This window comes from Parasteatoda tepidariorum, chromosome 1 (assembly GCF_982258835.1).
Source record: "Parasteatoda tepidariorum strain Cologne lab strain chromosome 1, Ptep-v5.0, whole genome shotgun sequence".
Taxonomy (NCBI): Eukaryota; Metazoa; Arthropoda; class Arachnida; order Araneae; family Theridiidae; genus Parasteatoda; species Parasteatoda tepidariorum.
In genome coordinates, this window is record NC_141755.1 from 71714029 (window position 1) to 71740169 (window position 26141).

Genomic DNA, 26141 nt, shown 5'->3' on the forward strand with positions numbered 1-26141 from the left:
ATAAAAAAAGATTATCTTTTATTTTTCTGATTTTTATAATTTTTTTTTCCATTGTTTTCTTTACATTTTGAACTATATATATATAAAATGATAATTAAAAAAACAAGTAAGTTGTTTGTATGAAATAATCAATAAATAAGCGAGTTTTAGGATTATGCGCAAATTTTTTTTCATTTAAATTTTATTTTCTGAATTAACGAATTAAGGCTGTTAACATTATTTTAAGGACTAAGAGTTCAAATTCGGAAAATGTTGCTCGGAAATGTTTTATGTTGCTCTGAATGACCGAAATTTCCACTTAGGAGAATGTCGACGTTCTGCGTTGATGTTAGCATATTTATTAAGTTTCATTAGTTTCTCTTAAGTCAATAAATGTCGAAATTTAGAATATATTGATGGTGAATGTTGTATTTGAATATTTTTACTTTTGTGAATATTTTCATCGCTTCCGGCAACTGTCAACATTCAATATGGACTGAAGGAAGGCGTGTAAGGGGAAAATAATCTAAACGAACATTTTTAATTCAAAATACATTGCTGAATTTCGATGATTGCAGACATTCACCAAAATGACTGTGAGAATGTCAACATTCATAGAAAGAAATGGACATTCACTGAATTTTATGGCATACAAAATCGCCTGTTGTAATTTTAAAATTTAGAATTTAGGTGAATATATTACTCATGAAGAATCAAGATTGATAAAGCCTTGAAAGTAGACTGAATTATAAATCAGGAGTGATTTCGACTCAAGAAAGTAAAAGAAAACAATTTTACTTACGTGCAATTGTATAATCTAAAAATTTAAAAGTTGAGACTAGATATAGAGTCCTCCATAGAAGTATTATTCCATGTTTCCTGATAGAAGAAAAAAAAAGTTGTTAGGCAAATTTAAAATAGATTAACATTCTATCAAACGATGTACACTGAAAAAGAATCTGGGTCAAATTACAGTAACAAGTACCAGCTCTCAATGTGACAATTCTTTTTACAATGTGACAAGACTTAATGCAACAAAAAAAATCCGATGTAGCGTGATTTTATACAATAATATTTATAGTGAAATCACTTAAAATAAGAATAAAAGTATAAAACATTACCGTAAAAATGTATTCTACGGAAAAATACAGATGCTGTACACTGTGAAAAATTCTGGGTGAAATTACGGTATAAAGTACCGGCATTCTGGGTGAAACATCACTTCTATATTTTTTATCGTAAAATCTATTTTTACAGTAAAATATTACGTCGTAATTTTAACAGTAATATTTATTTAATTACAGGGATTCAGTTATTTCATGATAATTATTGCTGCAAAAATTAAGGAATATCACATTTTTTGTTCCGTAACATGTTCCGGTAAAAAGAGAATTTAGGGTAAAATTATTTACCGTTGTTTAAATCGGATTTTTTTACAGTGCAGTTAATATGCTAGTACATTTTATCGCATTTTAAACCGGAATTTGTTTTACAGTGTACTCAAGTTATCTTTTCAACTCTGTAGTGCAATAACCTGTTGCACAAATAAATGTTACTTGTAGAAAATGTGCATGTACCGAGTTAAGTTATTTGAAGTGTAAAATAAAATACTTTTTTTTCTTTCACCTAGAATTTACTTATTAGAATTGACATTTCTATACGTATTGCTATTGCGCAAGATGGTGGACGCACAAAGTAACAAACCTTACAAACATTTAAGTCGTTTTTGTGGTGTGGTTTACTTGAAGTTGACCTTAAGAACAACCTTCAAAAAGTCAACCTGAAGGTTTTATAATCAAGTATCATATTTTAAAGGTTGTTCTTAATTTATTAACTTCATATAGTAACTTCATATTTTCTCTATAAATTACGCAACTCTCCTCTAAATTTTCTAATTGAACTGCTTATTTAGGGTCCGCCTGAGATACTTAACTGAACATTCACAAAATTGTACATATATTTACAAATTCATTACAGTGAATAATTTCACCTTCTTTCAAACAAAACTAATGAGGTATAAATGCATGCAAAAGTGGTTTACTTTCAGAATCTAAATTGCGAAATAAAACACCTTTCATGGACAAAAAAACTTAAAGTATCAAAAAAACACCAGATTTTGATATCTGACAGGTTCACCAGAAGATGGATGTTTGACCAGTGTAAAAAAATTCAACAAAAGGGTGTTTCATCATGCATTTTAAAAGGTAGTTTTTAAAATTGTGAAAAAGAATGCAAAATTGTTTACTTACAAAATCTAAAAGGTGGAATAAAACACCTTTCATTGAAAAACAAAACTTAAAAGTATGAAAAAAAGCACCAGAGCTTGATATCTGACAGGTTCACCAGAACATACATGTTTGACCAGTGTAAAAAAATTCAACAAAAGGGTGTTTCATCATGCATTTTAAAAGGTAGTTTTTAAAATTGTGAAAATGAATGCAAAATTGTTTACTTACAAAATCTAAAAGGTGGAATAAAACACCTTTCATTGAAAAACAAAACTTAAAAGTATGAAAAAAAGCACCAGAGCTTGATATCTGACAGGTTCACCAGAAGATAGATGTTTGACCAGTGTAAAAAAAAATTCAAAAAAAGGGTGTTTCATCATGCATTTTAAAAGGTAGTTTTTAAAATTGTGAAAATGAATGCAAAATTGTTTACTTACAAAATCTAAAAGGTGGAATAAAACACCTTTCATTGAAAAACAAAACTTAAAAGTATGAAAAAAAGCACCAGAGCTTGATATCTGACAGGTTCACCAGAAGATAGATGTTTGACCAGTGTAAAAAAATTCAAAAAAAGGGTGTTTCATCATGCATTTTAAAAGGTAGTTTTTAAAGTGTAAAAATGAATGCAAAATTGTTTACTTGCAAAATCTAAAAGGTGAAATAAAACACCTTTCATTGAAAAACAAAACTTAAAGTATGAAAAAAGCACCAGAGCTTGATATCTGACAGGTTCACCAAAAGATGCATGTCTGACAAGTGTAAAAAAGTACACATGGGGTTGAAAATGCGGTTATACTATGAACCAAAAATAATTTCATCAATGTACTTTAAAATTCATTTACACCGCAAAATCAGCCTCATATGTCTCTTAAAAGCACCTTACTTTTTGTTAAGGAAAACAGTATAGTTAAACACTTAGATAACTTAAAGCCATCCTTAGTAGAAAAAAAATCTATCATTGTTTCATTATCCTGAACATAAACAATTTATTAAAGAGTGTAAAAATAAACTTTATTTGCTGAGACATTTAAGTACTCTGAATACAAGCATCATAATTTAGCTACTTATTTTATTTCCTTAAATTATTTAACGTAAAAAGATACTTTTGAGTAAGCCAAGGAAAATAAATTAAAACATTTGTAAACGTAAAGCTTTAATACTAAAATAATTTTTAAAGTTTTAGTTTTTAACTAGAAGGATAATTTTAAAGCTAAGAAAAATCAACTTATTTTTTTCCTCATGTTATTCCTGATGCATGTTATTTTATATAACAAATAGAAGAAAAACGTATATAAATGGTAAAAATACAAATCATATTAAACTTACACAAACATACACTGAGAAAAAAATATTATCAGAACTAGTAGAACACTGTAAAATTTACAGTGTTACTGGTCCTAGGGGAGCACCAAAAAGCACGGTGATTTTTATCGAAGAGCTTTCATAATGGCTTCTGGCAAAATTGGCAATAAAATTTGGTTTTATTACCATGCTGTTTGATAGTAAATGAGGTAAAATTTGGTAATCTTTTCCCAATACCTCAGAGCATGGCATAAAAAACATTTATTAACATTAAACGGTAACACTAAACGGTAAAAATTAACATTTTAGTTTTGTATTTTTACTAAATGTGTAGTAATAAGAACTCTAATTTTGAAAACCAGTATTTCCAGTAAACAGTTACCATATGAAAGGAAAAATTACCAATTGAATGGTTTAGATACCATATATTTTGGTTCAACAACCAGAATCGTGGTTTTTTCCTAACAGAAGTGTTTTTTATCAAAGAAGGACGGAAATTTTAGTAATTCTATCAGAATTTTTTTCTCCGCGCGGAGTATGTTAATTACAAAACAGAGCGCCAGATTAACTTTTTATCTAATGAGGGGAATTAATCATGTTAAAAAACATCAATTCAAAGGGTCGAAATTTTACATGCTAACTATGCAGTTTTGGTTCCAAAGATTTGGGTTACGAAATCAATAATAAACTGTCTCTGAATAAATATACGAATCGGTAGTGGTAGCAATATAGCCTCAACGTTGAAAATATGGTCCCGATAGTTATTAAACTACAGGAAAGTGGTCACTAAAATATCTATTTTTATGCTGATTTGGCTATATACATATTGTGCTTTATCTCTGGAACTATTTTATCGAATTGAAATATTTCAGCATGCATTTATAAAACTTATTTTTTCAACTAAAAATCCGCACTAAAAGTTGATAACAATTATTAGTTGTTATTTTTTTTATTTATATTCGAAAAAATTAAATTATGAAGAATGTAATTTTACATATAATTTTAAAAGAGATAATTGAAAAAATTCAAAATTTGAATGAAATCAGTGAAAAACTTTTTTAAAAAAAGCAATATTTATAAATACCCCAGTTTTGAGAACTACTTGACCAATTTAGTTCAAATTTCGTCGAAATTTCGTTCAATTTATAATTACATAGTCTTAAGCGACTTAAAAAATTTATATGCTTTAATTTATTAGTAATGTATGTAATATAATGTAATAAATAATTGTCAGTGTAGATTTATTTTGTGAATAACGTGCAATTGCGCGCAAAAATTTTAAAAGATCAGAAAACATAAAATTAACAATAGGTCGAAATACAGACTATGCTATTGCACTGTTAGAAATTTCACTGAAAAAAGGATTAAATAGCAATTAATTTATTTGTTATTTTACCATATTCAAACAAAACAGTCAAATAGCCGTAAATAAGATGGCATTCAAACTGTTAACTGTGAGAAAACAGTTTATTAACTGCTTTCACCTAATATGGTTAAGCAACTAGAATTTTATCTCCCCAATTAAACCCACGTGATGAAACCATTTAGTTCTCTGCTGATGAGTACATATTATAGCAGAGAGGGATAATTTATCAATTTCATGACCGAGAGAAGGGGTATGAGTCCCAGCCTTGACTCCTCAATATTTTCTCCAAGCCCTTCAACATATGAAGAGCTGCCAGTGTCTTACTCTCCCCAATTTGTGACCCTGAGCTGTTAGAATACGATGTTCTCCTTAACTCGTAGATGGCGGCACTATAAGGCTGCTAAACTATCTCCAATAAAATTTACTTTTTTACGGTTTTGAAACCATGCCAGTTACATATGGTTAAAAAAACGTATAGTTTTGTGTTCATAGTTTCGTTACCATACCTGTTGTAAATGGTTTCAAAACCGTAATAGTAAAATAAATGTTCTTTACCGTAAAACTAAATTGTATGGACAGACTGCTGTCGGTCATTTTACTATAATTTAATAATGAAAATTCCAACAGTGTAGGACTGAAATAAGACTAGTAAATATTAAAGCCAGGGGCTGATCCAGAAATTTTTCCTGGGAGGGGGGTGATAGACTCAGATCCCCCCCCCCACAAATAATTTTTTTTATAAAAAATTTTTTTTATAACTATTTCTGGGTTTTTAATGCTAGTTTTCGCATTTATTTTTTTCATAATGAACAATAGAACAATACATAAATAAGTATTCAAAATCCTAAATGTAATCTTAAAATAATAAATGTAAGGCAAATTTCCTTTTATTCTTTTGGATTATGATTCTTGAAGCAGTGAAGAACATAATGAGATGGGAAAAAAATCGATTTTTCCGACCTACTTAGATATATATGCCCCTTAAATAATTTTTAAAATGATTTATTTCTTTTGTAAACTATTAAAAAAACTATTATTTCTATTTTTTCAATTTGGGGGGGGGAGTCATGACCCCTATGACCCCGCCGCTGGATCCGCCACTGATTAAAGCGGAACAGTATTTAAGGAAAAAGGAACGACATTTCGACAGAAACAAAATTGATAAATTTGAATTAAAAACGTTATTAATTCCCTTATTTTATACTTCAAAGTTTTGTGATTATTTAAAAATATATATTTAATTTTCTTCTTACTCACACTGCATATATGTTGAAAGAAACTGTCTCGTTTATCATTTATGTTGCTTTCAATTAATATCCATTAGCATTATTATCTGTAGAGGGAAAAAAATTAAGGATAAAAAAATATCGAGTACTAAATAAAACCGTTTGCACAAAATATGGAGATTTTACTACCTGGTAGACATTAAATAAATATAATTAAGTAAAAATGCAAATAAAAAGGTTTTAGTAAACTGTCTGTTTAAATTTATATCTGTCATCAAAATCGTAATAAATTTCAAATTAAAATCTGACAAATTTAACCTACTCTACCTAACTTTGAATTTTCCATAAAAAAGCGTTTGTCAAAATAAAACTGATTCAACAGTAGAAGAAAAAGATTTCAAAGAACATAAAAAAATTATATCATACTTTTTAACGCTTTTTATTACACTTTTTCAAGATGTTATTAATAACATTTAATATGAAATACATGAATATATACTCAACTTATACGAAATAATTTAACTAAACTGTGTGTTTAATTATTATATTGACAGAAATAAATAAAAGTATTCTCTTTTTTTCCTATTAATCACATAGATAAATATCCATAATAAATTTACAATTTAACTTAATTTTAACTAATTATTTCTTAAATATCTTCAGGTGAGAAACCTTTAAATCTAACTAATGGATAAAATTATTTAACTTTAAATTTGTTTGCATTTAGTGCTCATTTTTTTGAAAAAATTGGTTTAGAAATTCATAGAAAACTTAAAAATGACATCAATTCCGAATTGTAAGCTTATTTGCTTCTGTTAGAAAAAAATTGTCAAAATACATAATTAAAATTTGAAAATGATAGTGTTTGTGCTATGAATAGATTTGATTTAAAAAACTAAAGTAAAAATATTCGAAATAACATATTTAAAAAAAATGAAAGTTTTGAACAACGTTTTTTTAAATGAAAACTAGTTTCTATCTCGTTCTCTTTTTATTATAAATTCAATTTAAGGAGAACGCTTTGCATTCAAACCGCTTTACTTAACATTATTTGATTTTTTTCCATGACGATCAAATAAAAAATAGGTTTAATACATTCTTAAAAACGACGATAAAAGCTTTTGGACTTACAATGAGATTCAAATATGTATAATTTACTTATATCATTGCAGGAATGTTTAATCCATTCTTCGCTGTGCAAATGCAATGTTTTTTAGTGACGAAAAAACTACATTTAAAAAAAAAAATGTGGGACATTTATGCTTCAACAAAGTGAACATTTTATATTATTAGCTACCATTTCAATGAAAAAATAATCGCAATAAAATTATTTCAGATCGACATATAAATGTTTATATTGATAGTATGTAAAGATGGATGCAAGAGTCTTAATTTTGTAAAATAAATGTTAGTAGAGTGAAAAAAAATTTTACCCACTGTATCTTAAAAAGATGGTGGGTTTAAAAACAAACAAAGTTGCCTAATGAATTAATAAACTGATTATTTTAACAATTTGATTTAAATGGTTCAGGTTTTTATCTTTATTTGAGTAAGAAATACGTTTTAAAATTATTCTAAGTTATTTAAAACCCTTATAAAGTTAATAAATTAGTTTCCTATTTCAAATAAAATGCGAGTTTTTTTAATCAATAGTTAGTTTTTAAAAAGAACAAGAGATTAGCAGTAGTTGAATGTTTACTCATTGAGAAATCAATGAAACTTAATAAATATTTTCGAACATTCTCCGAAGAGACTTTCCTTACATCGACATCTTAGGAGAATGTCGACATTCACAAATATTGCTCTTTCAGAGCAACATATCTATAAACCCCTTGTATATTTCTTTTTTACTTTAGTGGTACAGTATACAAAATTTAAAAAGAAAATGTGAAATCTTTAACTATCCCTTCCGTGTGAGAATTAATTTATATTATATCTTCTGAGTAGGGACCGTTGATAAATTGAAAGCAGCTAGTGGAAAATGCTTTTAGCTGTTAGTAAGCATGTTAACTATATTACTACAGTAAAAAAAGGCAAAAATAAAATATTTATTGAAGGATATAGAAATTTAATTTGCTTAAACAAAGTCTGCACAAACATATGAAGAAAAAAAGTTTGCAATTTTGACATTGAACTACTATTTTGAAAAAGGCTTCTACCTTTTTAACTGATAGCAGAGAACTTTAAGTGTTTTTTACATACTACTATACATGAAAAAAAATATGTGAACTTTGGTTAAATATGGTTAATAATAAATTAAAGCTTATCAATCTAAAGATTTACAGTCGGTGTTAAATTTTCTTATCATATTTTTGGAAGTAACTCTCACTTTTATCGATTACACCTTCATTGAATTCATTCAAATTATAGTTTCGTCAAGATGAATTACATGCTTTTTGGTGAAACTAAAACCCTAAAATATTTATCGAAACTGATCTCGCTCTAGCATGCCATCGTTTTAGTGTATTCGATTTTATGTTTTCCGCCTGTTTCTTTATGTCGTCATAGTCGACTACCGTAGCAAAATTTGCTTATTTTCCAAGATTCATAAGAAATATAAATATTTATGTTTACAGCAATTCATGAATTTTATCTTAAAACCGTCGTTAAGAGGTCGACACAATTTTGGGCTTACGACAATTGATGTTCAACTCCGTAGTCTTGTGATTTTGAATCCAATCAAGAAGACAAAGGAACTCTTGGATCAAGTATTGGGTGGAATTCACCTTCGTGGAGGAATTTTTTAATGGGACTAACCCGTATTTGCTTTACATGGAGAGGAAAACCACGAAAACCTCTCACGGATAGTCTGACGGCAGGAGGACTCAAACCCATGATCCGTCTACCACTGAGGATATTTCACGTCAACACTGTGGTCGGTGCAAGCCAGATGCGGAATTCGTATCGACTGGGATTCGAACCCGGTTCGCCGCATTGGGAGGCGAACTCTCTATCCCCTGAGCCATCGCGGCTCATAATTCATGAATTGTAAAATCCAGGAAATTTTAAATACAAACATATTTTTGAAACGCATTCATTAATTCACGGAGAAGAAAGTTTCAATGAAATTACCGCCCTGTATGATAATAACATTTCTGGAGGGAAAAAAAACTGGCTAAACCAAAATATACGGTACTTGAACCCTTCCGTTAAGGAGAAAGCAACGATTATATAAAACTAGAGCCTCTTTCAGCAACCTTTGAAAAATTTGGAGAGCATCAAACATAAAATCTCCACAAAAATAAATGCTTCTAAAGCTGTCATTCGCTTTTGTATCGTGCTGAATGCCTGTATCCCCACAAAACTGAAATAGAAAAGCAGAAAACACTCCAGAACAAATGTTTAAGAACAATTTTAAAATTTACATCTGTCCTAACACTATTTCAAATAAAGATCTTCTAATAAAAGCAAAACTATCACCCATTCATGATGAAATTTCTAAGAAAAGATGGAGATGGACTGGACATATTCTTCGTCAAACACGGGATAGTCCTGCTAACATCGCACTTGGGCACCCGGTAGAAAACGTAAAAGAGGAAGGCCAAGACTTACTTGGCAAAGATACATGCAGCATGATCTGTACAAAGCAGAACTAAATGAATGGGAGGAGGCAAGAGGGTTAGCTCAAAACAGGGGTGCCTGGGAAATGAGACTTGATATCTTATGTGCCAGCTGGTGCGAAGAGAATAGTTATAGTTAACCCCTTCATTTTTCTTCTCGATCATATGGTAACGGTTTACTGAAAATACTTGCTCCCAAAATTATAGTTCTTATTACCGCATGTGTAAGTAGAAAATACAAAATTGAAAAGTAAAGTTAACTGAATAAATCGTTTTTACGTCATGCTCTGAAATATTATGATATAATTACCCAATTTTATTTCATATGCCAAATTTTATCTTATGTTATAATACTATATTTTAATGTTACTTTTGCCAAAAACATTACCGAAGAACTTTAGTAAAAATTAACGAGCTTTTTGGTGCTTCCATAAAATCAGAAATACGTTCAATTTAACCATATTCTGATAGTTTAAAACATACTTTTTCTCTCAGTTTCATAACCAGTTTTCCAATTTATTCTTAATTATTTTATTTATTTTAGCCGTTTGCATTGAGAGACGGTCGTGCTGATTGCTTTTCAAGCAGACTTCCTAGGTTCGATCCCTGTCTATACCTGAGTTGTCATTCACTCATAACTCTTTCATATTATGTTGTTGTTGTTGTTGTTGCTAATTCCCATCTGGTCTGACGGGGTCAGACCAGATCAATGAATCCGTTAACATTGAGAAAATATTATGTTTCATTTATTATTCGATTGTATTGTTGTTGCGTTAGAACTAATGATTTTATATGAAATTTCTATCATCAAGCAAAAGAAGATAGAATTTCCTCAGTTTGACGAAATGTTCACTCGTAGCAATTTACAAGAAACGATTCCTCCAAAAATGGAAAAAAAATGTATTGCGAAAAAATTACCCACCGCTTTCAAAGTGCATCGCGTGAAAGTTTGAAAAATATACAATAACATAGCAAATAAATATTAATTGATCAAATACAGTAACTAATTAATTTTGTTGTTACAAATAATAAACTAAACACATTTATGAAAAAATATACATGTTATTATTTAACGCAATACTTGCTTTGGATAGGTGAATTAAGCTAGAATTTCCTCCTAATCAATTTAACTCGTATCAGAAAAATCTGCCAAATTAAACAGCTTTACTTAGCTTTCTTACATTTTTCTGTAACATAAGTTTAAAAAAAATTGACTAAAGAGAGCAGGAAAAATAAAAGTTAATGAACCTAAAAGTGGTTAGCAGCAGGTGCTATTGTTTTTTTTTTCTACCAAAGTGTGGGCGTAGAATGGCGAGTGATGGGGGATGAACACTTTCAAGATTATAGTTTGTTTTTTAGAGATGAGTGAAAGGATTTTCAGGAAGTTTCTCCTATGATAAATGATGCAGTTTATGAAAGGGATTTTGGGCTTAATCTATTTGTTGGCTGACTGGATGTTTTTAAAAGATGTTAGATGAATGCATGAAGTGAAAAGAGAAAAAAAATGTTTTTTCAGAAAAGAATTTCTCAGGCATTTTGCTTTGCAGCTTAATTTCGACCTAACTAAATCTTGTGTTTGTGTTTTCTTGATTAGAATATTTGAAAATCAAGTAACTGTTATGGGAATACAAGCGAATTTTTAAGGCGTTTTCTTGCGTTTCAGTGGAGCAATCTTTGACCAAGTATACGATTTTAGCCACACACATATCCCAGTCCGTTTTACAGGGAGGACATCTCATGTTCATTCATCCACAAATATTTTGACCTGAACCGGAGAACCATCAATTTCCATTTCAGTACCACCTAAGGTTTTATTTGTTATGGGTAGTTGGAGGACTTTTTGAGCACGATAGATTTAACATGCACTAGTCACCATTTAATGTACGGGAATTTTTTGGCGGGAGGGACTCGAATTCTCCGCGCTCTCACGAACTCGAACCCGGCGTCCTACGAACCAGACTATATCCCGGCCCTTATCAAATATTTTAAAAGCAGTTAGGAAGCAAAATGAAATAAAACAAATTGTAGCATGAAGAGTGAGGTATATAAAGAAATTAAGAAACTATAACTAATTTTTTGTACTCTTTCTTTGACATCATTATCTATTGTTTAATTGATTGGCATGGATCCCGTATCAAATTTAAGTTTAAAGACGAAAAATATTTATTTTACTATCTTTATCACTGCTTAAAATTAATACCAGCTAACATATAAACTCCGATATATGTTATCAATAAAGTTATTTTAAATTCTAAAAAAAATTGAGTTTGCTTATCTTGGAAATTTAACTTGATTATATATATTACGTGAGTGTGCTGTTATGATGCTTTCATCTGTTTACAATATCACCTTGACGTAATCTCTTAAAACTCGCAAAAAATTTTACTTTATGCCTGACGTAATGTACAGTCCGCAAAAAAAAAACGAATCACCCTGAATAACTTTCGTTCTAATGATCGGATTTTCACGAACTAAGTGTCAATCTTAATGGTTCCTGGGGGTGACCTCAAATATGTTAATTAATTAGTGCTAACTATTAATTAAGTTACGAAATCAGACACAAAAACGTACTTTCTCTGAATAAACATATAATTTTTTTTACATATTTGGAATCTAGACCCTTGAATTAGGGGGGGTAGACAAAATTTGAAAAAATTTGGGTGGTAAATTGGGCCGCAATAAAGGTTTATATATTTGGCGTTAGTCCAGAAAACCGCCAAAAAAAATCGCCTGCGCAAATAAATATTTTACGATAACCCATTGACTAATTCAAAAGAGGAGTGCTTAGTTTTACTAGGTTGCTACGCAACCAAGTTATGATAGTAAAAAAATTGAAATAATGTTCAGTGATTACTCGGAGGGGTTTAATTTATTCTTAATAGAAAATATCTCGAAGGTTCCAGGCCACAAACAATTTTTTTAGGAGATTTCTGTCCAAAAAGCAAAAAAAAAATATTATTTTAATCTCCTTTGAAAAGTAAATTTGAATCGATTTATAAATTATTTATGATAGTTTTTAGAATTTAAATACATGAACTTTTTATCTGATATTATTTAGATTGCACTGTTTTTACTATATTTATTCGAGGATTTTATACTAAAATCAAATGAACATAACTTATTATAGCTATATACAAAATTTTAGGGATAATCATTTTTACAGCTTTAATCGAGTCTTCTAGGCAAGAAAGTTTGAAGGAAAAAAAAGGGCTTGAAAAATAAAATGTAGATTGTATAATAATTCTAATGCACATTCACAAGGTTTTCTATAATTTACGATATTTCTTTTTAATAGTTAATTTCTTTTTAATTTACGATATTTCTTTTCTCAAGGAATTGCTGAATGTTCAGTGGCATTTTAAAAAGATTGAAATATGTTATGTTTAAGAATAAGATATTGAAATAATATGTTGCATATTGTAGGATTCATTGTTTAAAAAATCGCTTCATTCTACTGGATATTTAGGTTACATCGTTTCCTTTGGATAAAGATGATTAGCAAAAAGCATCCTCATGTTTCGATACATTCTGAAACTTATACGTTCGCAAATTCACCATAAAATGTCGCACAGCATATTCTTCAATTACGATAAGCTACATTTATCACCAAATACTGCTACTATGGTTATTTTTGCTTTCTTATATATATCTGATGCTCTCTTTTTAAACAGAGCTCGTAAGATCCTTAAGATACTGAAATGGGGGCACAAAAACTTAAAAGATAAAATATTTAATTTCATTAACTCAAAATATCTGGTGTCAAAATGTTAATTTTTAAGTTAAATATAATTTTTATAATATTGATGTTCTTACGTTTTTAAAGACCATATGAATCCTGATAAAATATTAAAATGCATATGTTTACTTTAACGAGTGTAAAATCCTTATCAAAATAATGATCAAGACCCAAATGTAAAACAGTATAATTGACGATAAAAACTCAACTGGCTTCAAAACATATGAAGAGGGAAGTAAAAGTCGACATGTTTCGAGTTTTCAAATATAATCGCCCATTCTCAAGACTTGTCAGTCTTGGATAACTTGTGACTTTTATTATTGGACGCTCAAAACGTGTCTATTTTTATTATCATCTATTATTTTTTTAAATCAATGAAGTTTTTATATTTTCGATTCAGTTTCTTGGGATTATCCATTTAGTTACACAACATATAAAATTATTTCACTCGATATTAAAATAAGTTTTACATATGTTATATGCACAGGTTCTTAGATTGAAAAAATAATAATTCACTACTTTGTAAAAAAATTAATGCAGTAAAAAAAAAAGTTTTTTTTTTTGCTGCAAGCCTTAACATTTTAATTTAAGGTCATAAAAAAATTCCGTTTACAATTGAAATTTCAAAAGTCGAATGTGAAAATGGAATGTCCCCTAGTACCAGGAATCGAAATTAAATAGTTACAAGGACAACGTTTTTAAACAAGTTAGCGTTTCTGTCCTACTCGAAATTGTTTGAAAGGTATTTTTCATCTATCGATTCCAAAGTTCATTCTACATATATTTCAGGGTATACTTTCGGAGTATTTCGATCGAGTTTATTTTTACACCCTTATTTGCTTAAAATTATTAAATAATTTACTTAAAATAAATTATTCAAGCTACATGATTTAATGCATGTATAGTATAATGATAAACGGAGCTTCCGACGCATATCCTTAACCTTAATACCGCTATCATTAAATAAATGGAATAAGCTTAGATAAATAATAAAAGTTAATTTTTCCCTCGTTTTAATTTTCAAGGAATAATATGTTTCGATCAAACAGATTTCATTCTGGAAATAGCGAAATTATTGAGTAGGTCCCTTGGAGCAATATCATTCTTATCCTCTTTTGACGAAATATAGGAAAAATTAGATTTCACAGTTTCTGTAAAAAGTATGTTAGCCTACTTGCCACGTTTTTTTTTAAATTTTTTTTATTAAAATAAGTTTGGAAATTGTGTATTTTTTATAGCATTTCTTTTTTTTGAAAATCAGATGACTCTAAAATTGGCACAGCTTCGGAATCCTTACAAATTTCAATTTTTAGTATTTCCTGCTTAACAAAATAAGGCATTTTCCTGATAACAAATTATACTACAATAATATGTTGGAAATCATGCTAAAGCAAAAAATTAAACTAAATAGTTTAGTATATTATGAGAAAAAAAAATCTACTTGGTATCATAAAGAGTAAAATATATAATGAAATAATTAGTAAATCACACGTGGTCAGATAATTAAAAATTTAATTTCACAACTAAGATAGTAGGACGACATTTAAGATACTGAGATATTTTAAGACACTAAAAAAATTGGTTACGTATTCCACAGCTTTTTATGTTCGGTATCTTTATCCTCTTTGTAGTGACTTATAAAACATCAACACTATTTTAGATAATCTAAGTTGAAGTCACAAGAAACAAAAAAAAAGAAAATCAATAATTTATATTCTTTTTTCAAAAAAATAGTATGCTAAGTAAATAATCAGCTGTTTTGCATTAAATAATTTTAAACAGCTGAATGTTTTTAATTTCTTAACAAGGTTTTATTCTTAGCTAGCAGACAATAATTCTTTAAAAAAAACTTGACTATAATTTGAAAAGGAAACCTAAATTAAAGAAAATCTAAATTAAAGCTCTAAAAAAATTATTAGTATATTAATGAAGAAATAATAAACGTAAAATGGTAAAGAATAAGAATTTTAAAATGTTAAAATTTAATTAAATAGTTGGTAAAATAGTTCTGCGATACACTTCCGGAAATTTCTTTCAAGATTAGGATGATATAGGGTAAACCAACAAATGAAGGAGCATTTCATAGATATTTCTTAGAAATAAGATTTTAAACGTTTCAATTTAGATTGATTGGTAACAGTAGCTTACTACCTAACAATAGGAAGTCATCTAACAATGCATTTAGTTACCTGGACTTTGAGTCTTCTCTAGAAAAAGTTTTGAATTTGTTAGTATCTGTTCAACGCCTTGCTTCTTTGACAAAATTATAAGGTCAGTGTTTGTTGTTATCCGTTTAAACTACAATTAATTGCATATAATAATTCTTTTTCTTCTCATTGTGAAAAAAAGAATTCAAAATATGGTCATTGAAGTTACGTTTTATTTATTTTAAGCATCATAACATAAGCAAGTACTGAGATTAGGAGGTGTTTATTAACTGGATTACCGAACGATGAAAGACCAATGAATAAACAAGTGTTCTTTTACTGGGATTTTTTCAAGTTAATGAAAATAAAAGAAAAATTTTAATTTTCTTGTACCTTTTGTCATATTATAAATCAAAATTATGTTAAAAATAAAAAAAAACAACAACTTCTAATCAGTGAAGAAACAGGCATGTTCCTTCACTGAGAATAGATTTCCCAGTGAATGAATAGTATGTGTGAAATATAATTTTACATGGATAATTAGTAGTTCAGCGACATAGAGGACTTCTAAAATTCAGTTAAGTGTTGTATGAATAGTTCCTATAACAATTTCATTTAAATATGCAAATTTAATTGCTAAATTTATTTAAAGAATTATAATAATAATTAATTTATTATTTATCTTTATAAATGTAGTGATTAGTTATTACATCATACCTTAGACTCCTTAATAAACTATGTTTATTAACTAAATATAACAACTAGATATAATAATAAAAGCTTGAATGGAAAATTTCTTTGCAGGATTTTGTGCCAATAATTAGCTAAATTATTATCTTATTGCCGTCTTTAATGTCCTAACGGGAACTGGTAGGAAAAATCCATTTAAAGACAATTATCTAGGTGAAAAATGGGTGAAGTTTTTTTAAGGCGACATCCACCGATAACTCAGTGCAATGCGAAGATAATTTCAAAAGGAAAAACTTCCCTTAGAGAATAATATTCGAAATACTGGTTTTAAGAACTTCAGACGAATCTTTAGGAGGGAAGTAGCCCTGGCATCCTTTTATAAAGTGATTGTATTTACAATGCGAATGAAACAAGAGTTGAATACTGCCCTTAAACGGGAAAAATCCTTGGCCCTAAAAATTATAAGGATTTATATTCTTAAGTACCTAGGAAAGAAAAAGTACCTCCATTGGTAGTTTTTCCTTACTGAAGAATTTTTGAGATATTACAGAATCAGTCCCTGCTATATATTTCATTAGGAAAAGCGACTCATGAAATGAAACAATGACAGCAGCAACATTTTACAAATATATCAGAAATGCTTCGACCCATGGCTAATTAAAAATGCTATCGAATTCCCTATTTTGGTTCTTCTGGAAAGGTATAAATTTCATATCAATTTGAAACTGAGCAAGGTTTGTTCCTCAAAACAAATTTTCTGGTTTAGTTTTCTACGTAATTCTTGGAAATCTCGTTAGATCTTGAAAACAAAAGAATTGTAAAACAATATGTCTAGAAAATTTTACATCCATTTTTAAATAAGATTTGAGGCATCAACTGATGAAGTTAAAATGCTTTTATGAAATGCGATATTTTTTCATTCGATGTAGAAAACGTTGACTGTAACAAATGCATGCAAAACAGACACCAAGAGTTAATGAGCAAGACAACTTATCAACAAAACGCATGCTTCGAGAGTAACGATGCGCTATTTCTTTAGAAGCTTGAGAAGGAAATCTCACAAGTTATGTTGCAAATTTTTAAAGGAACATTGACAGAAAAGTTTAATCTCCCAAATATCCAATAGCCTGTGCTTTTCTCAATATTGAAGAATTTATTTCAAAAAGAACAATTGTATAATCAAATTTCATCTCTGAAGCTGAGACAACTAACATTAATAATGAAAGTATCTTGAAAACTGATTTTGAGATAGGTCCTCTTGAGGCATTGTTAGTTGCAAAAACAATTGGTTTCATAAGTAACAACTAGATATAAGTCAATGAGAGATGGGTTTTACTCAAACTTCGAAACTCCTTTTTCTCATTTATTATCCAGTGAGGAATTCTGGAAATGGAACTGGAAAATCAAAGGAAATTTCGAAGATACATTTACATTGGCCAAAAATTTGGAAAAAAGAGGAAGGTTAAATCAAAAGAAAAAGAAATAAATTACTCTTGACGAAGAGAAAAAAAATACTTAAAAAGATTAAAAAAAAGCTTAAAAAATATGGGGAAAAGAGTAAACAAAAAAAATGATCGAATTATAATAATAATAAAAACATCATCGGATTACACAATGATAAACATTCATAATTTAGAACGGACTATTAAACTGAAAGAAAAAAATGAAAAACATTTTTTTTAAATTATGTATTCAAACATATTTTACTTTCTATTCCATGACTGATAAAAAAGTAATATTTTCCACATTAACTATGGTTATATGTCGTAATTCCAAGAAAAATCTTGTTTTTAGACATTTGTGTGGCCTATGGATTCCTAACCAGCATCAAACATTCTCAAAATTAAGTGTTCATTCTCTGGAAAATTTAGTGTTTATTCACTGGAAAGAACTCTTCCTTCACTTGGTCATCTTACTACTTATTATTTAAACCACCAAAAGCTTACAATAATATTATGTAAGTTATCTAACTTTTTTTTTACATAATTTGCATTTAATAACAAATATGTCGACACCATCATTTAGCTAAAATTACAAATTTTGAAATTTTTATGAATTTTTTTTAAAGGCAAGCTAAGCTTAAGTGTTCCTTCATTGTTTAGTTTACCCTATAAGATGTTGAGAAATTTGCGGTGTTGTGAGAGATGTTTAAAAATGTTGACTACGTATTTTTATTAATATTTATAAAATATATATTCAAGAAATTGATAAATATATTATTCCAAATCTATGCATACGTATGTATATTATTGAAATTGTATCAGTTATTGGAAAACAAAATAAAAAAATAAAAAATAATCACATTAAATAAGCACAATCTGGTGTATTCTATCAGAAGCACGCTTTTTTAAAACTAGACATTTGTTGAATAAAGTGTTTTTTATTCAAAATTCCTTACTAAATTGCAAATAAATTATTAAATGACTAAAAAAGAAACATCGTATTTGGATATTCGTATTTGTGAAAGAAATAAAAATAAAAAGATTAGCAAACGATTATTAGCGAAAAAAATATGAATGAAATTTCACGCTACGCGCGCGAAGTCAAGTTCCTCCCAAGTTTATCACATTTTAATATTAATCGCCCCAATTAGTTATTTCTTTATTGTCGCCAAATTATTTTTTTAAAAATAATTAATTATAATTTTTCTCAGCTTCTAATAAATTAAAACAGTTGAAACTTTAGATTTTTCAATTGAAAAATATGTAGATTAATATGGTATAAAAAAATTCATACCTTATAATTCAATATTTTTTCATCCTCACTTTAATTAAATAATAAAAAATAATAAATAATTATTAAAAATTATTTTTTGCATGAAATTAGCTTTGGGTAAATGAGTTTTATGAGTGGGTGCAAATTTTTTTGAATTGCTTCATTAGTTTTGAAAATATGACTGAAAACGCAAAAAGCGAAATTAACATTAAGGGGTACGAACTTTGAATCGCTCTCCTGACCAAACTATGGGGACCACATTTCCCAGATTGCGGCTACCCCCTATATTTTGAAAATAAGAAATCCAAATATGTAAAAAAAAATGCATGTTTATTCAGAGAAAGTACGTTTTTGTGTCTGATTTCGTAACTTAATTAATAGTTAGCACTAATTAATTAGCATATTTGAGGTCACCCCCAGGAACCATTAAGATTGACACTTAGTTCGTGAAAATCCGATCATTAGAACAAAAGTTATTCAGGGTGATTCGTTTTTTTTTTTTGCGGACTGTACGTAAATATTCCACCTTACTCTGCGATTATAAATTTTTCAAAAACTGATTTTAAATGCTTCATTTTAACCCCGCATTTCATTCATCCTACGTTTTACGAGCGTCTAGGGGTTGAATGAAAACAAGAAAAGCAATATTCACGTTCAAAAAAACAAACACCAGTCGCGCTTTTAAAAGGTGATGTTGTTTATGAACTCCAACTTTTTATTTGTTCAGCAGAAAAAGACTTAACTTTCTAAAGAAAGCAAATTTATCACATAGTTTCTATTAGTAGATGGAAGAAAGTTGCGCGAAAAACCGGGAGACACCTATTGAAAACATTCCACTTACTAAAGCTTGTCTAAAACGTGGGTTTAGAGTTAGTCACGATGTTCCGCTAGTGAGACCACGTGACCTAATAAACGTCAGGCATATGAGCTACTGGAGTGAATGATGTTGTGAGTGATGGCGCCAGTGGTAACTGCAACTGTGTATACCTTTTGAGTTGTTCCAAGGTCTGCCATTTTGTTGTTATGAGATTCGGTTTTGTTTTAACAGTACGTTGGCGAGACGGAAGTTTTAATTCGGGGTTTCCCGTTATATATAGAGCAAAATTGTTTCAATCTTTGCATACTAACTGTATCTTTTGTAATTTTCATTTTTCTTTTTGCAAATTCAGAATAAAGTAAAAACAGGCTCTTCAGATACTTGGGGAAATTTTAAATCAAGATTTAGAATTTTAAATCAATATTTAAAATTTATCCGTATTTTAAAATTAATAACAATAAAATAAATATATTGTGATTTCATAATTCCATAAAAGACATTTTTTTCAGGACATATAGTAAAACTTTATCTATTTTCGTTCGGTTGTCAAAGAAAATAATAAGAAAGTAATTTTATGAGGAGTAATTTTTTAACCATTGGAAATAATGAAAGTCAAGGTTAGATCAGATGGTTGAAGTCAAAGATGGTTAAAGATGGTCACCAGATGGTTAAAGTCAAATTTTTAACTTCATTTTATTTCTTTATTTATTAAATTAAGCAATGACTTCCTGTAGGAATTGCATGTAAAATCTCCATATACCATACAAATTTGATTTAAAATTTTATATTGAAATTCAGCTTTTATTATTTTTTTATTTATTTTTCGTTAACTCCGCCAACCTAAAACAAGATTCTTGATGTGGAAATGAAGAAATAAATCCCTTTGAATAGCTTTGTTTTAAATGCTTAAATGAATAGCTTTGTGCTTTGTATCCCTTCTTCGTTAGTTACACTAGAAGCGTTGTTGTTCTATACGCTACAAGCAACAGCACCAATCATTTCTCCGCTGCATAGGAGATGAGTGGTACAAACTTTGTTAAGATATGTTAGTTTTATGATTTTAATTACGCGTTATCTTTAATTATATATAAATATTATCCTTAATTATGTATATTAAATACAATATTATTTAAATATTATTTAACACACACCCTATTACATACAAAAAAAAAATTTCTTTATATTTTGGAGATGATAAATATAAATTCAGTTTTATTACTCTACATATAAGATTAAAAAATTTAGACTGGAATCTTAAAATGTTGATTTTAAACAATTGAAAGTATTATAAGTTTCTCTCTAATACAATTATTATCCATTTAGTTAAGTGAAAAATAAAAAATAGTGTTTTTTGAAGTATATGTATTAAATTTTATCGATATTAGAGTACATTCATAATATTTGAAAAGAATAAAATTCAACAGACAATAAACAATTATTTTCTGTATTAATTTGCAATTACTACTTCTGTATTTGAAAATAAAGTTGTGCATATTATTTTTTTTTTATGGGCTGCTCGTGACTTAATTCAAAATATTGAATTATCTGTGTTAAAGAAAAGAGCTAACTTAAATTCAACAATCTTTTCCCCTCTTTACCTAGTTTAAAGTAAGTCTACCTGGTATAGAAATCAAAATTATATCCTTATAAATGACTCCTGAAAATTCCCCTACTCCCCTTTTTCGATGGAAGTGCGGGTGATTTACAGCCTGGTATTGAATTTTTTGTAAACAAGCCAATGAGGGATTATTTAAGATGTATATATATATTTTTTTTTTACATTGAGACCAATAATTTAGAAGTAATAAGAGTTTTATGTTTAAAAAAAAAGTGCAATTTTGTACTTGCAGCTATTTATTCATCTGATACATCGACTTAACAAGTGAGATATTGTTTCCCATAACGCTGCACAGAATGAAACCACGAGTCAAGATAATGAATAGTTCTGCAGTTAGTTAAGCTTTTATATGTATAAAATGCGCTATTTTGGACATGTCTTAAGTACATTTTTTTAATTGCCATCTAGAGACTATCAAAATATGTAAAGCGAATTTTTCGATGTAATTTTTTTTAATCTCTAATTGAATGAAACCAGTTTTGAGACGATCGGACTAATAGTTAAGGAATTATAAAGGTTTTAAAATGAATAAAACGCACAGTTTCGTACTTATAGTCTAGTAAAATTAAACAATTTCTTCGAAAAAATTAATTAGCACTGCACTCTTCTACCTTTTTTGAGGGGAAATGGGAATTATTTGAGAGATAATTATTGTGAGAATTGTGAGAAAGAGAATGGGAATTATTGAGAGATGGGAATTATTTGAATTATAATATCCTTTATACAAGCATTATTGATATATTTTTTAACGCTGAATTGAATGAGACCACTCAAAAGACGATCTGACCAACAGTTTTGAACGTATAGGGTTTTATGTACAAAAGTGCACAATTTTGTACTTGTACTCAGACTACACACGTATACATCAGACTTTGCTATCTAACTAAATTATTAAAGTATCATTAACAATAATATTAATATTACTACCTTTGTATTTTGCTATTCTAAATTGAGAAGAGTGAAATACAAGTCAAGAGAAATAACAGTTTTTTTTTTCAGTTTGCAAACCACTTTTTACTGTACTACACTCTATAACAAAAAAATCGACGCACCAAGAAGCAATCATCCGATTGCTTTGAAATTTAGTAGGCATGAATGTTTTGAACAGATATGGCTGGAATGATGCCGACTGGGGACGTATAGTGTTTAGCAACGAATCCCGCTTCCAACTGCGTCCTGACGATCATCGAAGACGTGTTTGGAGACGCACAGGGCAGAGGGGGGATCCTGCCTTCACTATGGCACGCCACACAGGCCCTCAACAGGGCATTATGGTCTGGGGTGCCATTTCCTTTGACAGCCGGACCCCTTTGGTCGGCATTAGAGGTGCACTTACTGCACAGCGGTACGTCGACGAGATCCTAAGACCTGTTTTGCTACCGTTCCTTTTGCAGCGCTCTGTGCTGGTTTTTCAACAGGACAATGCCAGACCACATGCGGCACGTGTTGCTATGAACTGTCTGTAGGCTTTTCAAACTCTTCCTTGGCCTGCAAGATCACCAGATCGCTCTCCCATCGATCATGTCTGGGATATGATGGGAAGGCGATTGCATCTGGCATGGAATGTTGATGACGTCGTTCGACAATTGGATCGAATTTGGCAGGAAATACCGCAAGAGACCATCCGGGAGCTTTATCGGTCTATGCCACGCCGTGTGGCAGCTTGTATCCAGGCTAGAAGCGGGTCAACACCTTATTGAACTTGTTACTGTAACTCTGCAATAAATTATTCAATTGTTCTGAAATTTTAATCATTTACTATTCTGTACATTATCTTCCTATCCACCAATTTTCGTTTCAATCGGACAACACCTTCTTGGTGCGTCGATTTTTTTTGTTATAGAGTGTATTTATGAAATAATTTATTTTGAATTAGAATGAATGATTTGTGTATTGTAAGCAAAATTGAATGCGATTAAACACGAGTAAATAGGCTTAATAATTTAGCAATGAAGACAAATATTTTTTATGGGGTGTCAGGCTAAAACCCTATACTTACTGTATTATTTATAAACTGTATATTTATATCTACACTACTATTTGTATTATTTATATACTCTAGTATGTCTAATTTATACATTGTATTATTCATTTTTTTCTTTTTTGCTATAATTAACCGGAATGCATGTATAGCAATATATTATTTATCTACAGTATTTTTATTAACTGCAGTCTTAAAATTGTTATTTTGAGAAAAGCGCGTTAGAATCCCCATATCGATTCTTTAACTGAACCCACTTTTAAATATGGAAAATATTAGATTTTTATTCAAGATGTTTCGGTTCATGCTCTGCAGATTATAGAACAAAGAAAAAATTGCTTTTTGAATTTTTGTTTTTTTTAAACGTAGAGTAATTTTTTCCATTAAGTCACAAAGGAAGCGATTTTTAGCGATGATTTACATTAACAACTTATTAAAATATTTAATTTTTAACCTTCTTGTTCACTGAGAACCAGACATTATTTCCTTATTCGATGTTGAAAAAAAAGAATACGAATGTCCATTTCTTCTCTTCAAATGAGAAGACAAGATCATGGCCAAGAACATCTCCGAAAATTACGATTGTATCTAATAACCCTTTTTAACAAATCAAGCCACTTCAACGTGTCAGATTGAAACAGCCACCAACAAGAGAGGACAACGCGTTTAAGCAATAAAAGCAACCCAGACAGATTGCTCGCAATTAATTTCCAAGGGTAAGGCAAATCCTCTCACAGTAATTACACAGCAATTTGTGAATGGCTACAAGAAATCAGGCCCATAAATCCTGGGTCTTTTATTCCCACAATGCAACGCACCCATAAGGCGCGGAAAAAGAAAAAAAACCGACATTATTCTAAAAGCAGTTTTTCACTTCGGTTGCGCGAATGATGCTTTAACGCTAAAATGGAAGCATTTATAGCGCAATTTGCTATCAATGGCGGTAGGCTTTGTGAAAGTTAATGATAATGATTGTTAATTGGTTTGAAATTTGTATCTTACTCTAGAAAGCTTAAGAAAATGAATGGGCTTTGACTGTGTTTAAGACAAGACGCGATTAACAGTTTGGCGACAAAGTGTTACGCTTATCTTAGATTATTTTTTTTTCTGAATATGACGTCAAAATACTAATAAAAATAGACAAATGTTTTGTAACTGATGAAAATGAAATAGGCGATAATTTTTTTAAATAATTCATCAATATGAAACTATCCGTTAAAAATTAGGTAAAATTTTTTACCCTGCCTAAAGAACGGATTTCATATTGAGATTTGAATGGAAAATGGTTTATTTTAGGTTTAGAATAGTTACTTTTAGAGAATAATTGATTCAATTTAAGGTAATCACTAAACTAAAAATCAATCTACCAATAATAGTAGTTTTCAAACCATCTCAGTGAGATTTTTAACGTTGTTGGGAATTTTTCAACTGGATTTGTCAAAAATAGCCATGTTGTAAAAATTTAGGAATCACTTTTATTGCAGTTATTATTTATACATCAGTTTATCAGATATGAGGTAGCATTGATTACTTTAAAAGTCTTAAAAGTTTCTGAAAAATCCAAAGTTAGGGAGAGGTTAAAATTTTTCCTGCAAAATAAGTCTTTCTCAGGGGTAAATTTTTTAATTGTATCTCCACCGCCAGAAAAAATTCCTTCTATTTTTAAAAAATAGTAAAAGAGTGTGGCTGTTACTTAAAAAAATAAAAATTCTACACGAAGAAAAACAAGCTGGTAAAATTGCCACCGTACTGTATAGTAATGAAATTTTTTTGTAAAAAACAACGAAAATTCAGGTATTGAAAACCAAATACCGGGTCAAATATATCGTACTTAAACTATTCCTTTGGTAATTTTCCGTTCATATGGTAACGGTCAACCTGAAATTCCAGTTTTCAAAATTATAGTTCTTATTAGCACATATTTAGCAAAAATTACAAAACTTAAAATTAAATTTAACCAAATGGTCAAATTTATTATAAATATACATTTAAAATTTGGTAATTTTATCATAATACTCTAAATATATTATGATAAAATTACCAAATTTTATCACATATTATAATGGAGCTTTTAATTATTAATTTCACCAAAACCATTACCAAAGCACTTCTGGGAAAATTAACGTTTTCTTTAGAGTTCCCTCAGAGCCAGAAACACGGTAATTCTACCATATTCTGGTAGTTTTGATCATTCTTTTTTTTTCACTGTATTGTAAAAACTTTTTTTTTTTGACTTATTGAAGTTACTAATTACTCTTATATCGTAAAACACTTCAGATGAAATTAAGGAGAAAGTATCGGCACTCATTTAAAATAAAATTTATTTTCCTGAACAGTTTACGGAAAAAATTCTGTTACGCAGTAATTTTTACTGTAATAGTTAAATTACAGAAAAACTATAATTAAATAAATATTAGTGTTAAAATTACAGTAAAATATTTTGCTGAAAAAGCAGATTTTTAATTGAAATGGAATTCCAGTATGAAGCAAACCAAGTAGCGGTACTTCATATCGTAATTTGATCTGGAATTTTTTACAGAGCGGGCTGAAATATATACACATGGTACGATAATAAATTATTATAATTCTTTCTGCGCTGAATTGTAAGTTTACAAGCGATTGTTGAATTAATAAGGATATATTATAAAAAAACAACCTTGAAAATTTTAAACTTATTGTAACAAGGCACAATCTCAGATTATTAATTATACGATGGAAGTTTGTGAGACAGTAAGTTTCAAGTAAATTTTGCCAATTTAAATCCTTACCTTTTATA

At 29.1% G+C, this 26141-nt stretch overlaps 1 protein-coding gene across 2 annotated transcripts in view; it reads right to left on the minus strand.

Moving 5' to 3' along the window:
* The window catches only part of LOC107445377 (uncharacterized), a 177142-nt gene that overhangs the window by 136739 nt on the left and 14262 nt on the right, over positions 1–26141 (minus strand). For both annotated transcript variants that reach the window (XM_043039898.3, XM_043039897.3), the window contains exon 2: positions 782–858. In XM_043039898.3, the coding sequence (XP_042895832.1) occupies positions 782–858 (77 nt within the window). The remainder of the gene's footprint in view (positions 1–781; positions 859–26141) is intronic.